Consider the following 25,093-nt stretch of genomic DNA (forward strand, 5'->3'; position numbering starts at 1 on the left):
AACCCCCTGGGGCTGGATGGCCGCCGGCCCTCGCGTGTCCGTGGGACTCCGGCTGGCCAAGTCCCAGCCCTGCCCCGGGAGCTGCTTGTCGGTGAGCGCCTCCGTACCGGACCAGTGCCGTCGGGGGCTGTCGGCGTGGCCAGGGCCGCGCTGTCGGGGGGCTGAAGGCAGCGAGCAGGGAGGCGGCGTTGGGCGGCGGGAGCTCCTCAGCCCGGATCGCCTCGGCTGGAGCCGGATCGGGCCCGGCCGCACCTTCACCGTCCTGTCGTGTGTCCCCCCCTCCGCCCAAAAAATGCCGGTGCGGCTTTTGAGTGATCCCGGGGGACCGGCTGCCTCCCAAATCCGCAGACTTGGGTGCCGCTCGCTTTGCACGGCGCGCTTCCCAGCGCCGCGGGCACCGGCGCCGGGCTCTGCCGGGGAGCCGGGGTCGGTCGGGTTTGCTGTGGGCTCTCGCCGGTAGTGGCACTTGGAAGCATAAACTTAAAAGGAAGGAGTCCGCGTACATAAAAGTGTCGTTCTGTGGGGCTGAGGCGACGCTGTTGCCTCGGATTTACTTTTACGGTAGCATCCGAGGCTGAAGAAATGCTCATAAATGCCGCTACGGTCCCTTTTAGTATCGAGGAATTTCGGTAGCTGAGATAATGTCGAAGCAATTTCGAGATAGTTTATGTACCGTGGTGTCCCTTAAAATTCTCGCGAATAAAAATAACGCGTAGGTTTTCTTTCCCCCCTACTAATGACAGTCATTCGGACAATTTATATCACACAGTGAGAGCTGCAGCATTAAAAAACAAAAAAACAAAAAAAAAAAGAAAAAAAAAAAGAAAGAAAAAAAAAGGAAAAGGGGGGAAAAACCGCTTTGAAGCAGGAAATGAGATCCAAATTTTTACAGACTCACATATTTTTAATGTTATGACAATCTCCGTTTTAGGAGACGCTGTGTTTTGTCGAATTAATAAGATAAATGTTGAAAGCATATTATATGCAGCCTTTAATCCTAATGCAAGGAAAATCGTAATTATGTAGAGGATAAGTGAATTTGAAAGCCAAACATCAGCCCACTCTCTGATTGCAAACAATGCTCCATTCGCCTGTGGAAAACGCTTTGTCTCTTCTTTTGTTTAGTTTAGGGGGCTTTCAATTCTATTTTTTTTTTTCCGAAATCTGTTTTGTGTCTGAAATGACGGCGGTAAGGAAGGAACCGGTAAACACTTTTCCGTGCGGCAAAACCTTATTTTGGCCCAGAGCATCTGCGGATGCTTCCGCTTACCAGGTCTGCTTGCATGCCCGTCAGTGCCCGAGCCCCGCGTTTGCGGGGGCCCGAGTCGTGCGCTAAACCCGCGCCCCGGAACGGCCACGGCCGCGATGGGCAAGGGCAACCCGGTCGGGCCGCCCCATCGGCGGGGCTCTCCGCCACGCACCGCGCGGAGCCCCCGGCCCGGGGGAGGCTCCGGCGCGGAGCCCTGCGGCTGCCCGCTCCCTCCGCCCGGCCGCACGTCGGGCCTCCGCTGGGCGCCTTCCCCGCCTCGGCCGCCGGCAGCCCACAAGGGCCAGGTCTGCGGAGCACGGCGGGCGGTTAATCCCCCTCCGCACGGGCATCCCTGCCTGCTTTCAGCCCGGCGGGGAGGGATTTTATTCGTAGGTTTGAGGGCTCCCCCCTGCCCCGCAGGTGAGAGGGCAGAGCGGGAAGGCGGCCGCTGGGATCCCGGCGCCGGGCGGAGCGGCCGTTGCCCTCCCCCCCCCCCCCCCCCCCCAGCTCCCCGCCCCGCACCCCCGCCAGGCCGGCCCGGAGCGGTGGCCCCCAAATCGGCACGCTGCCAGGGGAAAGAGTCGGCGGGGGGATGCGCCCCGGCCCGCCCCGGCCTCCCCCGCCCCGCAGGTGCCCGGTAGCGGCGGGGCCAGGTGAGGGGCGGGCGGCCGGGCAGGCAGCGAACGGGCAGCCCCCGAAGGGGTTAAAGGGAGGGGACGTGGGCTGTCACGCGTCATTGGGCAGATTATGTGCAGCAAACAAAAAGTGTGTGTCTGTGTGCCAGTCACTCACTGCATCGGGTCCATCTGCACCGCTCGCCTCCCCGGCCGCCTTCCCGCCTCGCCCTCCCGCTCCCCGCCGCCGCCCGCGCCCGGCCCCCGGCCGGCCGCCTCCCCGGCCATGGAGCGGCACTGATACAATAGCGCCGGGGGCAGCGGAGGCAGGAGCCCGTCTTTGTGCCACTTGTCGGGGCGAGGATTATATTCTCACTCTCCCTGGTGAGTACCCGCGGAGGGGCCCCGCCATCCCCCGGCGCCGCCGGGCCCAGCGCCCGGCCGGGGAGAGCCGCGCCGCGCCGCCGGGGTAGCCCCGGAGGAGGGAACAATGCCGAGAGATGGCCGGGGCGCGGCGGGATGCGATGCCCGGCGGCTCCGGCTCCGGGAGCGGCCCCGGCGCCGCCCGGCCCGGACAAAGGGCGGCCAGGGGAAGGCAGCGCCGCGGGGCCGGGGGGGACCCTGGGAGACGGGGAGATGTGGGGCCGTGGGGAGCCGTGCGGGGCCCGGCGAGGACGGATGGAAAGTTTGGTGGGGTCCACTCGCTGCCGTTTGTTTCGTTTGGCGAAATAATCCCTTCGGGGAAGGGATGCGCCGGGAAGCACCGTAACGAGGAGGGCGGCGGGGAGGCAGCGAAAGCGCCCACCCGCCGGCTCCCGTTCCCGGGGGTTGCCCGGGACACCCTGCCGCCCACGCCGCCGCTCCGGGGGCCGAAGTTCCCGGGGGCTCCGGGGAGCCGGTTGTCTCCCGAAAGCGGCGGGAGGAAAGGCGTCTCGGCGGGGCCGTGCTCGGTGCGAGCGGCTTCGGGTGTAAACAGGCGGACCGAAAGAAGCACAAATCTATTCCCAAGCGAACCCCAAACGAACGATTTCGATGCCAGATGGGGTGGGGGGAAGGCAGCCCTGCACTAATCGGGTCGGAAAGGGCAAGGGCAGCCGCAGCCCGGCGCTCAGCTCCTTCCCCGGCCTCGGCCCGGCGGAGCGCGGCGGGAGGCACGGACAGCCCGGCGGTCGCCGTCCCGCAGCCCGCTGTCGGCACCCTGCCCGCCTCGCCTCCGCCTGTATCCGTCCCCGCGTACAGCACGGGAGCCGAGGCTCACCCTCCTCCATAAATAAGCGTGTCGAGGTAAAAATAATTACCTCTGCTTGCTGCTTTTAATTAAAGTCTCGGAGGGAAAGTGCTGGATTATGGTAATGAGCAGACATACGTTCCCTCTTGTCGAGCGGAGCGGGAGGTGAGCTGACATGCAATCAGCGACAATGACAAGCCACTTGAAACCCATTCGCTCTTCTCCTCTGTCACAGCTCGGAGACCGGCCCGGCTCCTCTCTGGCAGGGGCCCCGGAGCCTCGGGAGGGCTTGGGGACCGACCGGTAGCCCCGCTCCTCGCCTCGGGCGGAGGCCCGCAAGCGCTTGCCCCTTTTTGTCCGGCTTCTGCCCGTGACCGGGGCCGGCCCCCGGCTTTTCCCCCCCGCGCCTGCCCGGTGGCTGCCCGGAGTCGGCTCCCGTCGCCCTCGCAGCCGGGCTTGCTGATAAATCATCGCGGCAGCTTCCCCGCACCTTGCCTCCCGCTCACGGAGCTCCTCGCCACCTTTATTTTTTTGGCAGACCGGTGAAAGTCCTCGCCTGCCTCTTATTTTGATTAATTTTAAGGGTTTTTGTTAATCATAATTTTTTTTAATTCTGGTTTTCCTGTGGGGTCGCGGCCGCATCTCCGCGCAGCGCTGCGGCGGGGCGCCGCCGCGCTGTAACGTCTCCGCTTTGCCCCTCTCTCCGCCTGCAGGCATGGAGGACGCCGGCGTCCAGAGAGGAATATGGGACGGGGACGCCAAGACGGTCCAGCAGTGCTTGACTGACATTTTCACCAGCGTTTATACCACCTGCGACATTCCGGAAAATGCCATTTTTGGCCCCTGCGTCCTGAGCCACACGTCCCTGTACGACAGCATTGCCTTCATCGCTCTCAAGTCCACCGACAAGCGCACTGTCCCCTACATATTCCGGGTAAGAGCCGCTCATCTGACGGGCAGAGCCGCTTGCCCCGCGGCCGCGGAGCCGGCCCGTCGCCGCTCGCCCCGACGGCTGATGCCCGAGCGCAGCCCCGCCGCGGAGCGCAGCCCCATCGGGCCGCCCGCTGCTTGCCACGGCCCCGCCGAGCTGGGCGGGACCCGGGCGGGACCCTCCCGCCGCCGGGATGCCTTCCCCCGCCACCGGCGGCGAGGGCAGAGCCGCTCCGCCGCCGCTCCTGCCGGCTGCCCATCCCCATCCCGTCGGTCGGTCGGTCCGTCCGTGCACGGTTATTAAAGCGGGGTTTGCAGGTGGACACGTCGGCGGCCAACGGCTCGTCGGAGGGGCTGATGTGGCTGCGGCTGGTGCAGTCGGCGCGGGAGCGGGAGGAGCAGAACCTGGAGGCCTACATCAAGAGCGGGCAGCTCTTCTACCGCTCCCTGCGCCGCATCGCCAAGGACGAGGAGCTGCTGGTGTGGTACGGCAAGGAGCTCACGGAGCTGCTGCTGCTCAGCCCCACCCGGGCCCCCGCCCGCAGCAACGGTGGGTGCCCCGCGCGGCCGCACCGCGCCCCCTTCCCACGGCTCCGGGGCCGCCGTGCCGGGGTGGCCGGGGGTCGCCGCCCGCGGTAACGGGGGGAGGCGGCCGGCGCCGGCACCCCCCGCCCCCTTTCCCTTCGTCCCGTGGGGAAGCCATGTCGCCGGCCCCGGCTGACGGTGCCCCCGTCTGTGTGTGTGTGTGTGTCCCGTCCCGCGTGTACCCGGCCGCAGGCTCGCCGCCCTTCGCCTGCCCCGAGTGCAGCCAGCGCTTCCAGTTCGAGCTGCCCTTCGCCGCCCACCTCCGGTTCCGCTGCCCCAAGAGGCTGCACGGCCCCGACACCGGCCCCGCCGCCGAGACCCCCGGCGGCAAGGACGGCGCCGGCAAGGAGCAGGAGGCCGGCAAGTACGGCAAGCCCGGCGGGCCGCTCCATCACCCCTTCCCTGGGGCCGACGGCGGCAGTGGCGCCGCCAGCACCAAGCCCTCCACGGACTTCCACAACCTGGCGCGGGAGCTGGAGAACTCCCGCGCCGGCCACGGCGGGTCCCCGGGACGGCCGGCGCCCCCCGAAGGCGGCCCCGAGGCGTCGGCCGGGAAGGCCAAGCGGCGGTTCCCCGAGGAGGAGGAGCGGGGCCCCGGCGGGGCGGCGGCGCGGGGCCGCTTCCCGTCGGAGCGGCCGGGGCTGCCCTCGGCGCCCAAGGAGGAGCCGGTGTGCGCCCCGCAGCAGCAGTACCGGGCGGCCGGCTCCTACTGCGGCTTGGAGGAGGGCGGCCGCCTCTTCGCGCCGCCCAGCCCGGAGACCGGGGAGGCCAAGCGCAGCGCCTTCGTGGAGGTGAAGAAGGCGGCCCGCGGCCCCGAGCCCGACGGCGGCGGCCCCGAGGAGGGCCAGGAGCGGGCCTCCCCCGCCGCGCCGGGGGCGGGCGGCGGGGAGCCGGGGCTGTGTCCCCGCGGCGGCCCCGGGGGCCCGCTGGCCGCCCGCCTGGAGGGGGGCAGCCCAGCGCGGGGCAGCGCCTTTACCTCCGTGCCGCAGCTGGGGGGCGGCGGCGGGCCCGGCGGCGGGGCGGAGGAGCGGAAGAGCGCCTTCTCCCAGCCCGCCCGCTCCTTCCCCCACGTCCCGCCACTGGTGCTGGGCCAGAAGTTGGGCGGGCTGGGCGAGCCCTGCCCCGACGGCGCCGCCGCCCCCGCCCGCCTCTACGCCGCCGAGGGGCTGGCCGTCAAGCTGCCGGGCGGCGGGGAGGCGGCGGGCGGCGGCGGCGGAGGGGGCGGCGGTGGCGGCGGGGGGCTGCCCAAGCAGAGCCCCTTCCTCTACGCCACCGCCTTCTGGCCCAAGAGCTCGGCGGCAGCGGCGGTGGCGGCGGCGGCGGCGGGGCCGCTGCAGCTGCAGCTGCCGTCGGCGCTGACGCTGCTGCCGCCGTCGTTCACCTCGCTGTGCCTGCCGGCCCAGAACTGGTGCGCCAAGTGCAACGCGTCCTTCCGCATGACCTCGGACCTGGTCTACCACATGCGCTCCCACCACAAGAAGGAGTACGCGCTGGAGCCCCTTGTCAAGCGGCGCCGCGAGGAGAAGCTCAAGTGCCCCATCTGCAACGAGTCCTTCCGCGAGCGCCACCACCTCTCCCGCCACATGACCTCGCACAACTAGCGGGGACCCCCCACTCCGGGGACCCCCCGCCCGGCCCTCCGCGGCGGGCAGCGGCCGCCCGCCGCTTTCTTTCCTTTCCTTTCGATGCACGTATTTTCACTTTCCGGGGAGGGGCGGGGAGGGCAGCAGGGAAGAAGAGGAAGAAGAAGAAGAAGAAAAAAGAAGGAGGAACAAAAAGAAAAAAAGAAAAAAAAAAAAAAAAAAAGGAAGGGAAAAAAAAAAGCACCGGGGGAAAAAGAAAAAAGAAAAAAAAAGCAAATGACTTAAAAAATACATTTTTTAAAATGTCATATATTGCAACATATTGATGCATTTGTCATACGTTTCTACTTAAATTATTAAGCACTTATGGTTTAGATGTAATAATAATTATATGTCAGGGTAAATTTTTATTTTAGATATAAAGATAAAGGCGGGGAGGAGCACGGCGGGGGCGGCGGGCCGGGGTCCTGCATGCACCGGGCGCCTCCTGCCCGCTCGGCCCCCGCCGCCCGCGTTCCTTTTACTACAGAGTGTCACTTGGTGCCCGTGAAATGGAGTCTTGATAGTTCCGTGTTACCTTTCCTTTTCGGTTTGGTTTTTTGTTTTTTGTTTTGTTTTTTTTTTTTTTCTCCTCCCTCTCGAAAAGATTTATTAAACTTTATAGTTTATCTGGGTATGTTGGATGCTTTGACAATAAATGACTTTATTTTCTTCAAAGCACCTGGACGTTAATCGATGCCGGGGGGGTGGGCGGTGGGGAGCGGGGCGGCCCCACGGCTGCGGGGCGGGAGCGGTGCCCCCGGCCAGGCCGGGCTGCGGGGAAGGGGAAAGAACCCACCCTGTCTCCTCTGCTCTCCTTCTCCTCTCTCCTTCCTTCCTTCGGTCTCTCTTACATCCGTCCATCCTTCCGTCTGTTCATCCTTGGTTATGCCCCGCGTTTTATTCACTCTTTGTTCCTCTTTCATCTTGTCCTTCCCTTCATTTCGTCTTCCTTTGGTGGTTTTGGTTTTGTTTAATTTCTTTCTTTTTGCGTTTCTGTCTTTTTCTGCCTTTCTTTCTTTTTCTCTTTTCCTGTCTCTTCCTCTCTTTCTCCTTCCCCTTCCTTTTAATCTTTTCCTTTTCCTTTTCCTTCCCAGCCCCTCTCGGGTCTCCCCTTACTCCCTGGCACACCCTTACCTTTGCTCCATGCCACCCACCCACTCACCTCACCCCTGTCAGGAGCCTTTATTGCCCCCTCCCCAGGGCTGTGCGTGGTCCGCAGCTTGCAGGGTGGGGGGAGCCCGGACCCCGACTGTGGGCAGAGTGCCCGGGGCTTGCACAGGACCTGGGGTGAGAGAGCCCAGAGGAGCCCCCAGCCTGGGGTGCCCTGGGGCAGGGAGCGCCTGGGGAGCTGAGGGTGGGTCCCAGGGCATTACTGGGTTGATGGGACCACAGCCAGGGACACAAGAGGGCTCGGAAAGTAGGGATCCTCCCTGGGCACAGGGGGACAGCCTGGTCCTACAGGCACCACCCGTGCATGCGGGTGCATTTCGTGCCAGACCAGTGTATTTTGGGGTTCAAGGGAGAGCAGCAGCTGAAAACCCACTTGCACACACTGGCTGGCGTGACTCTGGCGAGGGCCGGCTGTCACAGGGACGAGGTTGCGTGTGGCTCGGCGCGCCGCCGGCAGGGAAAATATCCCAGAGCAGAAGGGGTGCAAGGCAGAAGCCCAAGTCAGAGCTCGGGAGTCCCATGGCTTTGTGCAAATGGGGCTCAGGGTACCACCGGCGCCTGCTGTCGTGCGTTTTGGAGTTTGCCTTTAAGCACCTGGACCTGCTGCAAAGCTTTTACAGCTCTGGGGAAAGCTGACTGGAGCTTCAGGTAGGACACACTTAAAAACTCTGCATCCTTTGAGCCTTCTTGTCTCTCCCTGACGTTATCTGAAACTGATAACCAGCCCTGGCCCTTCCGTACGCCAGAAGAGCACAGGTGGGTCCTGTCAGAGTCTGGAGGTTTTTCCTCCATACAGTACATTTTCCGTTTTGATGGCACACACACACACCCCCCCCCCCCCCGTACGCCGTGCTGGAATCACTTCCCCCCAGCTTCCCGCCGATGCTGTTCGCTCCCTCAGCGCGCTTGCCATTGAAAGCAAAAATTTGCCTGGCCCCCAGGACTGCAGGAATAACCCCCAAACCCGGCGAGGTGCTGAAGCGGCACCCCCAGACTGCCATCCATGGTAGCCAGGAACACGCGCGGCTCCAGCTGCCTGCAGTTAATTGCGGGGGCGAGGCCCTAATTACTGCCCAGGGCTTTTCCTCAAAGGCGGTGCGGTCCTTGCGTGCCCTGCTCTAGGGAGGGCGGTGAGGGGGTCCCTGCGCGGCCGCGCCGGGCTCCAGGCGCGGTGCCCGCCGCCGGGGGTGCCGGGGTGCCGCGGGCGGGCACCGCCATCTAGTGGGGCCGCCGCCGGGGGATGCTCGGCCGCCTCGCCGGGCTCGGCCGCGGGGGTGCGCGGTGCTGCGGGCTCCTCGCTCGTGGCAGCTCCGCTGCTCCAGCAGCCCCGGGACCGCTTTCGTCTGCCTGGCGCCCGGGGAGGCTTACGGAGGAGGTACAAGTGATGCTGTCCCCGGCTTCGTGCACTCACTCCGGTTTTCGGGGTCCGGTGCTGATGGAGAGATGCCGCTTCTCCTCTCCTGGCACCTTGGCCTTGCCCACGGGTGTGTATCGCAGGGGCTGGCTCACAGCTGCGGGGCCTCAGGCCCCTCGGAGCAACAGCACCTCTTAAATTAAGTCTAAATACTTTATGGCCTCTCGCAGCCAAGGGGCTGTGTGTGCTTCTGCAGAGGGCTGGGACCCTGTCCTGCCCTGGCAGTACCTTGCAGCACCCTGCTCTTCCACCTTTCCATTTTGCCCCTGTCTGCAGGTGCAGTGTTGAGCCCCACGGCTTTGTATGGGCTAAGGGGTACCTGCCCACACACTCAGCCTGTTAAAAATACTGAGACACAGTGCACATACGGCACAGCAGGAATCCTGTACCGTTACTGGGACACAAAGCTTTCTGTGTTTCTCTGCATAAGTACCAAAAATGTACAGGACTTGTGGGCAGGAAATCTTATCAAAGATGTTAGACTTTCTTCTGGCAAAATCTGATATCAGGACCAGAAGGGATAAATAAAACCCAGCTGATGCTATCTGCGAAAGCAGGACATCACATGTAAGGGCAGGCAGCACCCTTGGGCCTGTACAGTTGGGTATCGTATGAAGGAAGGCGACGAGTTTCCCTTGGGCCAGTGGGGCTCAGGACTCGGCAACAGCAGGTCCTTTGCTCCCCAGAGCCCTGCTGGCTTTCCTTGGGGTCAGAGCAACTGCCATTGCCCAAATACTGCTCTTTTGTCAATTAACAGTACTGCTGCATGTGAAAGAGGAAGGAAGGGAATCTCCCTTTAATTTTTTCCCACATGTCTTTCCCTGTCTGTGGGGGGACACTGTGTTCCATCTCTGCATGGCAGCAAATGTGAGCAGCCACCACTGCCTGTGGGAAGGCAGAGGCCGGCTGGGCTGTGGCACCAGCTCATCTTCCCCAGCGTAGGATCCCCTCCCAGCATTGCAGCTCAGAAAAGGCAGCACCAAGGCACGGCTTGGGCGTTTGTTTGGGAGCATGCTGCTTCTGTGAGCCCACACAGCAGCACACAGCTGCATCTGTCTCTGAAACACACTCAGTGAGATGCATCTTCAACTTGCTGCAGAGGAGCGGAGTGCCTTGGGAGCGAGTAAGGCCTCTGCCTGCCCCTGCCCTGGTGCTGCCAGGGGAGCCCCTTGTCTACTCCCTGCAGTGCTCAAGGTAGAGCTGCTTGGTTTGTGGCCAGGCCAGACTGCAAATAATAATTCCAAATGCCCATACTAATGCTGTCACTGGGGTGCAGCAGGCAGGCTTGCACCCACAGTAGTTAATCTTTGAAAGCAGATCTGAACTGTGTTTATTCTAATACAGTCTGTGATATGCATGGGCAAAACTATGGTTTAGGGTTTTTGTTTGGTTTTAACACAACAGCAGTCAGGTGGCCACAGGCAGCAGACCCGCAGCTTGTCAATCCCAAAGCTGAAGCCAAGAGCAGCTGCCTGCCTTGGGGCCTGATCCTGCCCCCACCAAAGCCAGTGGGAGCTTTGCCTCTGGCTTCATGCAGCAGCAGGTTCAGCTATGGATTAGCACCCATGCGGTCAGGCACAGACAGCTGAACTCCCTGGCTGCGTGGATGCAAGCTGAACAGAGATGCTTTCACCCAGGTTTTTTTTCTTTAGGCCTGGACAGACGTGTCTGGGTGAGGCTTTCATGGGGATCAGGCCCCTCCCAGCTCCCCAGAGCATCCCCCCGGCTCGTGGAGAGCCCTTGGTGAGGTGCCTGCACACTGTACCACAGCCTGTGGAGGCTTCCCAAAACTACCTCTGCTGGGTTTTCTGCTAAGCACAAAGATGCAAAGCAGCATACAGGCATGATGGAGGGACCTGCTGCTGGGTCCCTGATACAATTTGCTGTGGTTTTTCGGAGTAGGCTGGGCTCCTCTTTGCAAGGTGCGTATTGCTGGTTAACCTGTAATTAAGCAAGCTGCTAAAATTGAAAAAGCAGCTATTAAGATTTATTGTAATACTCTGCTCTTAAAAATGAGTTAATCAGCAGTAGATATCTGAGAAAAGACTGAGATAATTTACTTGTTTTGAAAACAATGAGCTACACAGTATTTGTTCTCTACTTTGGAGCCAAAGACCAGCTAAGGTCTCTTTGGGAGGGGGAAAAAGACCTTACCGAACACAGAAGGTATTGATGATGGGTTTAAAACAAATGCATACAAAAAGCAAATTGCATAGGGGAAGTTTCTGACAAATACGGTGCTGTTCTGCAAAATGCTAGAAAATACCTGGCTTGCTTTCAATTTTTTTCTTTTTTTCCCAGGAGAGGTCCTTTTTCACTTGTTCATATTTTTTTAATTTCCTTACCTATTTTCCATTGCAACAGCTGAACTTTGTGCCCATCAAGGTTTAAGCGTGAACAGGTTGCTTTCTCTGCCCTATCCCACAGGTAGGAAGAGGGCACAGCCAGCATGGGCACAGCTGTCCAGGAGTGTGGCACTGCCTGTCTCTTCTCCTTTGCCTCAGCATAGCCCTTGCCTGCAGTGACGGCTTTAGAGCTTCGCTTACCCCAGGGAGGTGCTGCAGTCCTGGGCATGGACAGTCTTCAGGGTCCTGAGAGGCCTTGCTGTGCAAAAGTAATGTGGGGTGTCTATGAACGTGCACTGACATGCAAATACACCCGTGCTACTGGTGCAGTTCCCCCTTCGGTGCCAGAAATCCCTTTGCAATGATCTAGGGAGGCTTGTGGGTTTGCCTTCTTTTAAGGGAGTCTCCGCTGGTGTTGGGGTGACTGCATGTGCCTGGGGATGCACCAGTGTGTCCTGTGGTGATAGCAAGATGGGGTAAGTGCAGGAGAGTTGCTCAAGGCAGTGTGCGAAGGCTGTGGCGCACCTGGGACCAGCCTGTGCCCACAGTCTATTGCATTCAGTGTAATGTCCACTTCCAGCCACACCATTTACACTACATTTTGTTTTAATAGACCACACTAATCCATTAGGGCAGCAGCTGTTTGTGGTTGTCGTCCTCTTAAATGAAGCATCTTGGGGCCTTAGCTCAGCCTTGCCCTTTCCTAGAGCTGCCTGCAGCAGTGGTTCTCAGGAGCAGCAGCGTGCCAGGCTGGTGTTTCCCAGTGGCGAGGCTGGTGAGGTGGCTTTTGAGTGACCCAGGCCGCTTTTGTGCACATGGGGAAGGGGTACATGTCACTTGGCAGCACCTGGCTTTCTCACAGCACCTGGGTTATCTTAAATTAAGCTGGTTTAATGCCTGTGGTAACATATTCTGCTTTCAGCTCTGCGCAGAGCTGCTCCAGTGGCCAAGGCTTACACCTTATCCCAGGAGTGGGGACTGCTCCTGGAGGAATGCATGGGACTGTCCTTGCAGCACCACCTGGAGTGCAGCCACCACCATCGCCACCACTCCACTCCTGCTGCAGGTAAGTCTCCTTCAGGACACAATTCCTTATTGCAAAGGCTTTTTCACAGCCTCCTGGGGTGACGGGGAGTGGCTGGCCCCAGGGCACCCTGTGCCTGCATGAGCACAGCGACTTGACATGGTGCTGCTCTGCAGTCCCCGCCAGAGGTTGAATCCAGCGTGTTATTACTTGCTACTACTGTGAAATAAACCTTCTTGTGAGCGGAAAAAACAAGTGATGTTGAAAGCCTGGCATGCTTGTCCCCGCAAGGCCGTCTGGCAGGGCGCTGCAGTAACCTGGCTCTGCTTGGCTCAGGCTGTTGTACCCATGCCCATATCCACACACCCTGGGGGAACCAGGGGTGGTTCCTGTAAACACAAGGCTGGTGGAGTGCAGCAGCTCAGGTACAGCCAGGGCTACGGCTTCACACATGAGCTCGCTGAACAGAACTTTGCTGGTTTGCTTTATGTCTTGTCATATTTTGCCTTGCATATTTTCAAGGGGCAATTAAAACAGTGCCAGGCTGCTGTTTGGAGGAGGGAGTGTGTCACTGCCCCGTGTTACACAGCACATCAAGCAGAGGCTCAGAAGAGCCCTTCTCCTCTTCAGACAAGAAATTTTACATTTGAAACCGAACTTATACACTCCTTTTGCTAGAAGTTTTCTCTGTAATCAAACCTTGCATAATTTAGGTAACATAACATCAGCATTAGGCTTCAGAAGCTGCTGGTGTGTCTGTAGGGGCTGCTACTGCCAAAGGCAATTACACTGGATTATTCCAGGAAATTGATTCTTATATCTACTTATTTATTTGGATTTAGGACTTGGGTTTTGGTTTGGTTTTTTTGTTTGGGTTGGTTTTTTTTTTTTTTGAGTTAAGCTACGTAGGCACTTGGACTATTTGGAATTAAAGTTACTGCCTTGTGTTAACGAAAAAATTGGGGGGAAAATATCAGTCCAGATGCGTGAGTGAGCAGGGGGATGCCTGGCAGACAGAGTGGTACTGGCAAAGCTGTTGTAGGCTATGGAAATGGACACTAGGGTCAAAATTTGGGAGGCTGGCCTTGCTGGTGAACCTCTGGGCATGGCAGCTTTGGGTGGGCAACTCCCCCTAGGACTTGCATGTGCCTCCTTACTGCTCCTGGGCTGCTGCTGTGCCCAGTCACCCCCATGATGAAGACTTTAAATGTTTTTACCTTCACCTTAACTTAGCAGTGGCAGAAATGGTTTATGGACTCCTTGACCTGGATGGAGAACAGAGATTTCCCAGGGGCAAATCCTTTGGCAGCTCTAGCCTTTAAAAAAGATGCAAAAGGATAAATTGTCCTTAAGGGATGTGACTATGCCTATGTGCGTGCCTCGGCTGTGCTGATATGTAAGGTCCAGTGCAAACATCATGGGAGAGGTTCAAAACCCCTTTAAGTCCTTGTCTTGCTCACGGGTCTGGGTTGAGAGTCAGTATGTGCATGTAATCAAATAAACAAGATGAGGTGGGTAAATGGAAGTCATAGATTTCACCAGGCCAACCACTACAGCTGGAAGAAGTAAACAAGCTTTTGAGTGCTCTGACCCTCCTTCAGGTATGTGTATCTATATATAGGGCTATCTGTATATACACATTTATATATAACCATGTGTGTACATATATCTGTGTGTGTATATATATATATATATATGCGCTGAGGAATAGTTGGAAATTGCAGTAATGTTATTGAGAGATTGTTTCTGTTCACACCAGACTGTGCCAGGTGTCAGTCAGGCTGGATACTGCTCCTTAAGCGTGTGTCCCTCTCTGCGCCCCTGACCTTCAGCTTCCCCTGAAGGCGAAGGTCACCCTCCAGCGTGCCACCCGCTCTGCCTCCTTCCTGCTGAACCGGATCCCCGGGCGTGCAGCCCAGCCAAGCCAGAGCTGGTCAGAGCCGACACTGGTGACAGCCGCAAAGGGTTTTCTGGGTAGGGTTTAGAGGGAAAACACAGATTTGCAAGAGCAGTAAAGGCATATATGTGAAGAGTTTGGGCTGCGTGCTGGGCAGGGTGAGTTTGGCTGATGCTGGCATTTGTAGAGTTTATGTTTTCCCAGTAGCTTTGAGAGATGTGCGGGGAGCCTCGAGCAGCCCCAGGAGCCAAAAAAAAGTGGAATATGCTTGGTGCTGTGCTGGGGTGATGGATGGGCTGTCGCTGCAGGGTCTCCTCCTGGGTTATGGTGCTGCGTGGCAGTTGTCTTGGTAATTGGGAAGAAATACGATCGCCGGTGCTGGTGGGGCACAAGGCACGTGTCGGGGTTAGCAGGCTGGCAGCAGGAGGCTGCGGGGCCACCGTCTCCCCTGTCCCCCCTGCCTGGGAACCGTGGTGGGCACTGTGCACAGACAAGGGCCAACTCTTCCGTGCGCGCTCAAGATGCTGTCAGGGGATTTATGGTGGTGACAGCACTGTGAGCCCCCCCACGACCCCCAAGGGCTGCTCTCTGGGGCCGAGCACAGCATGGCCGCCCTTTGCAGGAGGGAAAGTGGCTTTCCTACTCGGGGTGCTGCCTCCAGCCCCAAACCCGCTCCCACGCCCCTTGCCTGGGGCTGGGGCTGGGCTGGCTGTGCAGCTGCCGGCTGTCATCCCCCCGCGGCCCTGGCCTGGGGGGCTGCAACCCAATCCCTTCCCTTCCCCAAGGGCTCCGCCGGCCCCGCCGAGCCCCGTTGCCCGGCCGCGGGGGAAGCCGTGACAAGGTATTTCTCGGCGGTAACCCGAGGCGCAGCCCCAGCCCCTCCGTCTCGGCGGGGCGGACAAGTTAATTCCCCAGATTTATGCGCCCCCCGAGCCCCAGCATCTGCTGCGGGGGGCGGCGCGGCCGGGGCGGTGCGGGGGGTGCTCGGCGCTGCCGGGGCCGGGCACAGGTGCGGGGCCGCCGCCCGCTTATAAATACCCCGGCGGCGGCGCTGGCAGGGAGGGGCGTCCCGTTCCCCCCCTCTCTTCCGTGCCCGGTCTCCCCCGCCGGGGCTCCGCGGCGGAGAGGGATGCGGCGCGGCGCCCTCCCTCCCGCCGGCAGCATGAGCCCGTCCTTCCTCCTCCTCCTCCTCCTCCTCGCCCTGCCCGCCCGCGCCCGGCGGGAGCAGGTGCCCGGCGGGGCGCAGCCGGGGCCGGCGGGCCGCAACGCCCCCGCGCCTTCCTCCTCCTCTTCCTCTTCCACCTCCTCCTCGGCGGCGGCACCGAGCCGCTTCCCGCGGAGCCGCCCGGGGCGGCGGCGGGGCCGGCTGTACTGCCGGGTGGGCATCGGCTTCCATCTCCAGCTGCACCCCGACGGCCGGGTGGACGGCGCCCACGACGCCAGCCCGCTCAGTGAGTGCCGGGGGGGGGGGGGGGGGCGGGTGGGGGGGCGTCTGGCCGTGCCCCAGCGCGGGGGGCAGTGGGGCACACACCCCACACCCCCCACGGTGCGGCCCTGGGGCTGCGGCATCCTCGTCCCCGGGGTGTCTGCTCCGGGGTGACGGGGCCCCTCGCTCCCTGCCGCCTTCCCCCGGGGTGAGCCGCAGCCCAGGCGGCCTCGGGAAAGGCGGGTTTGGGGTGCTGCCTGCCCCGGGAGGCTGCGGCCGGGGAGGTGCTGCGGGTGCTGCGCCCCGCGGGCTTGGGTGGGATGCTGCCCCGGGGAGTGGAGCAAGCTCTGCCCCACTCACTTTGGGAAGTGCCACCCCGCGGGGTTCGCCCACCTTGAGGAAGCGAGCCTGTGGGGACCGATGTGAAGGTGTGAGGTTTGCTCCCACCACAGCACCTCGCCGGGGTACTGGGGGGGCGGATGCTGCACCTGGCTCTCTCTCGTGCCCCTTTTCCCTCCTTTCCCTGTGTAACTTTTCCATCCTTCCCTCTGCATTCTCATTCTTCCAGTACACAGCAATAGGATATATTCAGTTTAAAAATAGGGCTGAGGCTGACGTTCCCCTGAGAGAAAGCTGTGCTAACTCATGGCTTATCCTTCAGGTCTGAGTTGCCGTGATATCCTGTTAGAGGGAATGAAATGGCAGGCGGGGATGAAAAATTACTTAAAGAGCCTGAGGGCTTGGGCCTGAGGTGACCCAGCAGCTGCAGCTGTTGGGCATGCTCATGGATCCATGGCTGCATCTGGCCTGGACCGAATAATTCGGGTCTGGCCTGTGCCACGGCCCTGTGGAGGAGGGTGGCCTGCAGGCAGGGGTGCTGGGAGGCCAGAAACCCTGCTTGGGGTTTCGAGGAGCACTGCAGCTGAGTCGCCAGGAGGAGGTTAGGGGCTGCAAAGGGGATGGATGGGAAAAAGGGCCATCCGCTCTGGGACTGTCTTGGGAGATGTGAGTTTGGAGGGGCTGCCTGCGCCGTGCCCCCCCAGACCGTGTCCCGCATCAGCATCACAGGGGGGCTCTCCCCTGTGAGATGTGCACACCCTTTGATGCCACAGCTGTCTTGCAAGGACTTGGGTTATGTGAAGTTCCTTCCTCTTTGAGATTTTCTCCCCAGAAGGGTGACGGTGGCACCAGCTCCGCACTTCAGAGCGGAGCCAGCCCCGGTTGGGGAGCATGTGCTGGCTGGGGCAGGGGGCGGAGGGTGTGTGTGCTGGGGTGTTGCCTCGAGGAGCTATCCTGTGTGGGGAAGAAGTAGGATTTTGTCAGGGAAACCCCAGCTTTGGCCTCTGGGAAACTGAGCTTGACCAGGAGTATGTCTCCCAGCCAGCTTGGCCGCCACCTGCAAAGGTCAGCAGGTTTTGGGGTGCCCTTGAGGACAGGGAGCATGCTAGAGAAGGAGCATGCTGGAGAGGGTGCATGCTGTGTTGCTGTGTGGCTGCGCAACCCCATGTCTCCTTGCTGTTGCTATCACTGAGGCATGTGGGGTGAGGAGGAGTGGCCCACCAGCCCCCCCAAAGTGCCCCACAGGCACTGGGTGCCAGGTGGTGGGTGCCTTTGGGAGCTGCGTTTCCTCCTTAAAATAAACATGGGAAGTAGTGATACGATCCTCTGGCCTCGGGGATTTAACAGCGGCTTCATGTTTGCTCTTGGCATGTTAATCTGCACGGCCCTTCACTGCGGCCGGGCGAGACGCTCTCGTGGGCTCTTTCCTCCGGGTTCGTGGCCACCGAGATCCCCTGGGCCACCCCAGGGCTGCAGCCCGTGGTAGCAGTGCTTTGTTCCCAGGGTGGGAAGGGCACGTTGTAGATGTGGTGCTTACACCAGCTTCCTCTGGCTGGTGGGGGTGACAGGGGAACACCTGACCCCTGCTGCCACCCTTCCTCTGTCCGGGGGGTACACCATGCTGTGCGGGGAAGCAAAACTTGTTGATGCTGTTGTTGAACAACGGTCAGAGATTGAAGCTCTTCTGTAAGACAAGTCATAGGTCACACGTGTCCTGCCAGGGGCCAGAGTGCTATTCTGTTGAGAGAATACCTGTTTGAGGGAAAAATGGCTTGTTTTCTTGTGGCTGTGCTGTGTAGCACCCTGCTCTCCAAGTTCTGCTGCGAGGAGGAGACTAAGAAACCGTTACTGGTACTTCTAGCTCAAAATGATGTGTTTGTGACACCTTTATTTCCAGAGTCCGGCGTGTATGGGAGGAGGATGGGCAAGGCTGATCTCAGCAGGCTGGCTGTAGGCACAAGGGCCTTTTCACACCCTTGAGCGGGATCTCCCCAGGGGTGAACTTGCTCTGTTGCAGCTGAGTCAGAAATTGTCCTCTAAACCACAGATTTAAAAAACCTTCACTGCCCTGTAGCCTTCCTAGAGTCAATGTAGGTCCCTCTGCGGGGCAGAGGGATGGAGCAGGAGTGCTGCATGGAGACAGGCAGCCGAGGAGCAGGGTCATGTGGAGAGGAAATGCAAACCTACGAGACTGATTTTTTTTTTTTTTTAATTTTTTTTTTTCTTTGTCACGCTGATGTGAAAAGAACTGTGATTTATTTTGGGATTTCTGTCATCCTAGGTATTTTGGAAATATTTGCTGTGTCTCAGGGGATTGTAGGAATACGAGGAGTTTTCAGCAACAAATTTTTAGCGATGTCAAAAAAAGGAAAACTCCATGCAAGTGTAAGTAAACCCGCTGCTTATCAGTATGTATTGTTTATTAAAGGCCTTGTGACACCTTCATGTGCACGCGGCAGGGATGGTCCCGGGCAGGGCCCCGGCGTGCCGAGCCCCTTCGGCTGCCGGGAGGGCTCCATGCTGGGTAGCATCGGCAACACACAGACAGATAGGGGACAGGTGGAGCCAAAAACCCCAAAGCCCGTATCCCTTCTTACTGCATTTAACCAAGAAAAGTGCTGCTTTTTTTTTTTTTTTTTTTTTTTTTTTTTTTTTTTTTTTTTTGCAGTTGGGTATTTGCATCAAAAGGACTTGTTCTTTGAGCATTGCTGGTTTATTTTTAGCACCTTCTGCAGCAGATCGTGCAGACGGTTTTAGCCAAATGTCTCCCAGAGAGTGGCACGCGTGGCGCCGGGAGCCCGCCTGTGCGTGTGGGGAAGGGGCTGCAGCCCTGGAATTATAGCTGGGTTTGCTGGTGGGGGAGAGACGTCCCCCGGTGAGAGCGTGCAGCTGCACGCAGGGTTTCAGGCAGGTGAGGTCCAGGAGCGCTGGAGCTAAAAGGAAAAATTCCAGCAACTCTTCTTTCTGCAGGCTGTTTCCTGAAGGTCTAATTGTGCTTTTTCCGGGCTTTTTGCATTGAATGAACTTGTAAGTTGATTTCGCTTCTTTTTTTCAACTTCAAAATGCTGCTTTTTAATTTTTTCCTGTTAGTTCTAGAGATCATTTAAGCAAATGAAAGTAACTAGTGTGCGTACATGAAAGTTGTCTTTTAATGGTGCATATAAATGCAACACCCAAAGAAGGGCATTTTTAAGGCAGCATCTTGGACATCCTGTCACCCAAGTTTGTTCCCAGGGAGTCTCTTCAGGGCTGATACCCTGGAAGAGGGAAAATCCAATTGCCTGCCCCATGGTTGTGAGCCAAACCTCAAAATCACACAGTAAATGTTACTTATGTGCTTATGCTGCCTGAGCCCGCAGATTGCCTTCAAGTGAGATTTATGAACTCTCCTCTCTCTCCCTTGAGTCTTGTTGGAGTGTTGGTCCTGACACATAATGATGCTTAAAGGGTGAGCACATGGTTGCTTATTTTAGGAAACAAAGTAGGAGCAGGAACAGTGTTTAAGGGAAAGGGGGAATGGCTGCACAGAGGAAAACATGAGGAAAGGAGACGGGACAAGAGACAGGCAGAGCAGGAGGAGAGCAGTGGAAAGGTGAAGGATGGAGAGGAGAAGGAAGCTGGCAGAGCGTGATCCCCAGACCCTCCAGAGCTTCCCCTCCCTCACGGCGTACAATGGGCCCCTTATTTGAGCTAAAGCCTTGATTTATGCCCTGGTGCAGGCAGAAATTAAATCAAACCTCGTCAGTGTATGGTTAATTGTCGGCACACAAAGGGCAGTGCCAGAGAGGGACCTCAATTAGGCGGGTCAGAGTGGGGGGTGAGGACACACGATGCCCTGCTCGGATGAAAGCCACAAATTTGTAGAAACTTGACCCAAATGTCTAAAGATTGCTGGGCTAAATAACACTGATAATGCAAACCCAGCATCTGTTGTTCTTTCCTGCCTTGGCAGGATAAAGTTATTTCATGGCCTAATGAGTTTTGAGCAGTACAAAGCATGTCCTGCGCCCGTCACTCAGGGCAGCGCTTTGATATGGGAGTCACGCCGGTGACTTTGTGCTGAACCGCAGATAAAAGTCATTCCTGCAGGGAATCGGGCTCCTTCGAAACCAGCTCTCAGGGCCCGGCTTTATCCCAGCTCGGTGCTTTACAGCAACCCTCCTTCTTTTGCTTTTTTTTGATGGCAACTTAATTAAATTACCAAGCGGTTCATTTTTAGAGGCACCAGCTTCAGAAAATGACAGTAATCCCGGCAATTATCAGTTGCAAGCACAGATGGCTTTTTCGTCATTGATAAATCCTCGGTCCCCTGTTTGTACATTTTTAGCATGGAATGGGCGGGAGGAGGTTTGCTGTTGGTCTGGGCAGGGGCTGGCAGGAACCTCAGAGGAGAGATTTGTCCGCAGGGGCTCAGGTAGTTCTCTCTTTGCAGGAGTTATCCCGAGTCACCTGAACGCCACGGTCCTCACTGGGGCGAATCTCTGTTGAATGGGATTTTGAAATTTAATTGACTTCAGGATTGCTCTTCCTGATTGTCTCTGAGCTGCTGCTGCAGAGCAAATCCAATGGCATGGCTGCGCTGCCTGCCCTGTGCCGGGGCAAATACCTTTTCCCCCACTGAAACGGTGTGGTTGCTGGGCTGAGAGGCTGGGACATGGGGAAGCCTGTCAGAGTGATGGCAAAGCAGCAGCTGATGTGCTTCCCAGGGCAGTTTGCCATCTGGGGGCGAGGGCTTCCCTCCGTGTGCTGGCTGTGGGTCTCCTCCTTTCCTGTGCTGCTGGTGGGAGCCCATGGCATCCCTCCACATCCAGGGCTGGGGACCACCCCCACTTCCCAAAATCCCACTTTGGAGGGGATGCCGCTCTGATTCTTAGGGAGAAGTTCCACTCAAACCACTTTAAGCAGTAACTTTTCCTGTGATACTCCAGATGATGAGCCAGGCAGCCTTCTTACTGCCACCTCCCTTTGCAGGGTGGCATTGACCCTAAAACGCCGATTGGAAACACTGATTCATCTTACTCATGAGCAAAGTGGTGGCGAGCTTACCTGTCCGTGCAGCAATGTGTATGAGCAGGGGCACGAGCATCTTCTCCTACTCACAGTAGAGCTTGCAAAGGCCCCTGGAGCCGATTTCAGTATCAGATCCTTGGCCATGGCCAGCCTCGATGCCTAGGGTGGGCAGCCAACTTCATCTCCTACACCAAAAAAAGCTTGCTCTTGCCATTTACCCAGATCCCACTGGGAAACAGGGCCTGCTTCAGGGCCTTTTGCACTGAGCACTCTTTCAGGCGTGCATTGGTGCCTTGGTCGATCCTAAAACCTCCCTATGCAAAGGCCGATGCAGGGGCATCTGGCCTGAGCACTGCTGTGCGTTTTGGGGATCAGAGAGCAACGAGGAGTCAGCAAAGCCCTGCCTCAGGAAGGTGAATACTCGTGCATGGGCAGTACAGCACTGAGGATGTATAAAAGAGAGGGAAAGCAAAAATGAGTTATCAAGGTGACATTTCTTTCAAGCGAAGAGAAAAAGGAGACGTAATTCTAAGTGCTATGAGGATGAAAACGCATGGCAGGCTGGGGACTCTGTCACTTGTATTGTAGGACTCGACTTCTCTGGTTAAATTAGGAATTTAAAAATGATTCTGGCCAGTTGGGCCTTCTGCATGGTTATAAAGCACTGGTTGGGTGTTTTGTCTTCTTCTCCATTCCTGGGGGTTTCAAAGCTTGAGAGCTCAGCATCCCTTTCACATCAACGGTTTTGAAGAATTGCTTTGCAATTGGGCTGTGGTGCCCCAAGCACGGCTGGAGAAACTGTCAGGGCACTGGGTAACCTGCCCATGGTCAGATTAAAGCATGGCAAAGGATTTCATGGGGGCCGCTGGAGGCTGCAGCCAGGTGTCCCAGGGCAGTGGGTACATAGCTGGGGCGTTATGGCTCTATTTTTGTATTTCTACATGCTTTTTTTTTTTTTTTTTTTTTCCCCTCCTCCCGCTTGACAACAACAAGGAGCTGTTATGGGCAGCATTCAGCCTGTCCTCTCGGACGATGGGAAGGAAGCCATTCCCCCTGCCTGTCTGGGAGCCAGTGTGGCTGCCATGTTTATAAGCAGTGATGCTCTTGGGCTGAAAGTAATTTCTTCAGATTATCAAGGGACGCAGTGCCCAGAGTTCATTTAAGATGAAGAAGAAAAGAAAATTCCAATACAATCAAAGCCATGTTCAGTGAAGCAATGAAAATCTGCATGCAAATTGCCTTTCCAGATTATTAAGTGATGATTCAGTGCGCAAGCAAGGGGTGTGAGAGTGGGAATGGAGATGGAGCAGGAGCTCAACCCCAGGGTCCTTGGCAGAGCTGCAGCAAGGAGGCGGGGGGGGGGGGGGGTGTGTTACAGGAACTGTGTCCCCCCTCCTGTCAGTGGGAAGGGCAGGAGGAGAGCTGGGGTGGGAGGGAAGGGTGCTGCTGGGGCAGGCCAAGCCTGTTTTTTTCCAAGAAAGTCCAAAATTGGGTGGCAAGCAGCTACTGGAAGTATCTGTGCTTGGGGTTTTCTGAGTTCCTGGGTACCCAGTGGCCTCAGAGTGAGTTTCCCAGGTTCCCTGTGTTGCTGCTTGCCGCTTTGGACCTGGTTCGGGGAGACTTAAAAACCCAACAAGTGTCGCGAGGCAGGTGATGGGTAAAACCAGCCCTTTGCTAACAGTGCCCCCGGCTCTGTCCCCGCAGGCCCGGTTCACGGCAGACTGCCAGTTTCGGGAGCGCTTCCAGGAGAACAGCTACAACACCTACGCCTCGGCCATCCACCGCAGCCCACGCTCAGGCCGCCAGTGGTACGTGGCTCTCAACAAGCGGGGCAAAGCCAAGCGGGGCTGCAGCCCCCGTGCCCGGCCCCAGCACGTCTCCACGCACTTCCTCCCCCGCTTTCGGCAGCCCCAGCCCCCGGAGCTCGCCTTCACTGTCACCCTCCCTGAAAAGAAGCCCCCACCACCACCAAAACCAAAGGTTGCCTCATCCCCACCTTGGAAAAACCCCAGCCCCGTCAAGTACCGTCTGAAGTTTCGCTTTGGGTAGTGCACCATGGTGGGGACGCCAGCATGGGAGAGACCAGGCTCCTGGGCAGCTTTTTGGGGGTGGCCCTGCAGAAGACCCGTGTGTCCCTTTATTGGACAGATGCTCTGTGTAGCTGTGTTGGGCTCAGAATCTTCTTTTCACCCCACAAACCAGACGGCATCCTCGGAGGTGTGCGCTGGGATGACATGGGATTTCCAAAGAGTATCCCTGTGGTGAACAGAAAACACTTGATGGACCTTGGGTTAATTTTCTGTTGTTGAAAGAAGCAGAAAGGTACCTCTATGGCGAACATACTTTCTTAACTTATTTTCACTAGTGACTCTTTTGACAATCATTTTCATACAAGAAATATGTTCAGAGCCAACCTATTAAGTCCTTTTATTCTTTTTTGGGTTTTTTTTTTGCATCTCGTTTTGCTGCACTTTTTTCCTCCGACCATACCTCAGACACTATATACCCAGGTCTGCCCCTTCCCCTTCTCTTACAAACCAGCTTCTGCCTTCCACAACGAAACAACGAGACCAAGACCAACAAATTCATTCACCTTATCTGTGGTGCAAGGTGGTCTTAAAACTCTTTGTTGGCAATAATAAATACTTTTTTTTTTTTTTTTTTGGTACAGTTTGCAGGCTTGAGGAGGGTGGCTGTTTGCAGCCCTGCTCCTAGCGGTCTCGTTCTTCCCTGGGCAGCTGGAGAAGTGAGTCTTCTGTTGTCCATCAGAGTATGGCTTCAATGTCTGTGTTTAAAATACCTCTGCCCTGGCTCCGTGGTATTCCTGCTTGTGCAGGGAGGGAGCCATGCAGAGACCCTTTCCTGTGGGGTGGCTGGGGGGAGGTCCTCCGTGCTGCTGCTTGCAGGGATGGGGACCTTTTGGCCCCCGGGTGCCTACCAGTTTCTTCCGACAGTTTGTGTTGCTGATTTACTTTATCATTCACTATACACTTACAGAGTGGCGGAAGAGGGTTTTATTTAATAGTGGGTGTGGCGACGTGGTAATAAATGCTGTTACAGCTACTTGTACCTTTGGAAGTGTTTTTTCCCACCCAGGTTGCCCTACAGCCCCAACTGTTGAATTGTTTCTCCGTTGTGATGTTATCTGTGGAGTCATTGTGCGTGTGGAGTTTTTAATCTGCATTTAGCTGTGCTGCGTAAGTACAGAAAACAGTAGCATTGAACCTCACCAATTAAGCCTTAATAGGAGCCCAGGAGGGCTCATGTTAGCAAAGCCCTTCCCAACCTAATCCCTGCTAGTGTCGAGTAGCAATAACAAGGGCAGGCGGCACTGCCGGGCCTTTTGTCCAAATCTGATCATGGTACAAATGGCTATTTCCATTGAAATTGTGGTTCTTTGCCTGTCGTCCTTCTGGACAGCCCCTGGCTGGACGCATCTGCTGCACGCAGCAGTGAATGCTTTTGCACAAGGGCGCGTGCTCCACGTCCAGAATGGATGGGGACGCCCAAATAAAATATAATCGTGCTTCATTTTATAACCTCGTTGTGTAATCTCTTGCCTGTCTGCTGTCTGTGTGTTTTTTTTTTCCTTTCTGTCCCCTGAAGGAGAAAAATTAAGTGTTGCTAAATTAGCCGCTATGCATGTTTTTGTCAGAGGCTTTGGCTGGCATGGTATCGGTGACAGGGTAGAGCGGAGCAAAATTGGTGTATGTGCTGCCTTTGTATGCCATGCTGCGCACAGCGTGAGCCCAGACAAACCTCCCGATGGCTCCTCTGGGGCAGGTGTTTGGGCCAGAGCCACAGCAGGGGAGGGCAAGCTGAACACGGCTGCGTTGTGCGCCCCGGCCCCTTCCCGTGAGACAGCCTGACCGCAGATTTACAAAATTCAAATAATGCTGCTTATCTGCTGTTCAGTGGCCAGGCACAAGTAGGTGTAATTAATGCTCAGTGAAGCATGGGGCCACTAAATGAACTAATTGAATGGAAATGTTTGGAGGAGCCACATAGGAGGGTGCTGTCCTCAGCCTCAGCCTGGGGTGGGTGCCTGGAGCTCCCTGGGCAGGTAAGAGAGGAGCGAATGGGCTGGTCCATTGTTGCCACTGCTTTCCCTCAGAGGGAAAAGGTATTTTTGTGGTAACTAGCCTGTATAACAAAAAAATGCTTTGATCCATGTGTTTCTGGGCAAAAGCTGATCCTGAACTGAGCTGTGATGGCAGCAGCCGGTGCTTGCCACAGC

General features: G+C 57.6%; 2 protein-coding genes across 2 annotated transcripts; both read left to right on the forward strand.

Annotated features, from left to right (window-relative positions):
- The first annotated feature begins 3,806 nt into the window (after positions 1-3,806).
- PRDM8 (PR/SET domain 8) lies at positions 3,807-6,207 on the forward strand. Its single transcript, XM_086464545.1, has 3 exons — positions 3,807-4,025; positions 4,340-4,571; positions 4,799-6,207. The coding sequence occupies exons 1-3, from the start codon at positions 3,807-3,809 to the stop codon at positions 6,205-6,207; spliced, it is 1,860 nt and encodes a 619-aa protein (XP_086320671.1).
- Positions 6,208-15,210: 9,003 nt separating this feature from the next.
- On the forward strand, positions 15,211-22,905 carry FGF5 (fibroblast growth factor 5). The gene is made up of 3 exons (XM_086464355.1): positions 15,211-15,532; positions 18,128-18,231; positions 22,561-22,905. Exons 1-3 carry the CDS (start codon positions 15,211-15,213, stop codon positions 22,903-22,905), a joined length of 771 nt encoding a protein of 256 aa, XP_086320481.1.
- Positions 22,906-25,093: the final 2,188 nt, after the last annotated feature.

The sequence above is a fragment of the Leptosomus discolor genome, chromosome 4 (assembly GCF_034619465.1).
Source record: "Leptosomus discolor isolate bLepDis1 chromosome 4, bLepDis1.hap2, whole genome shotgun sequence".
Taxonomy (NCBI): domain Eukaryota; kingdom Metazoa; phylum Chordata; class Aves; order Leptosomiformes; family Leptosomidae; genus Leptosomus; species Leptosomus discolor.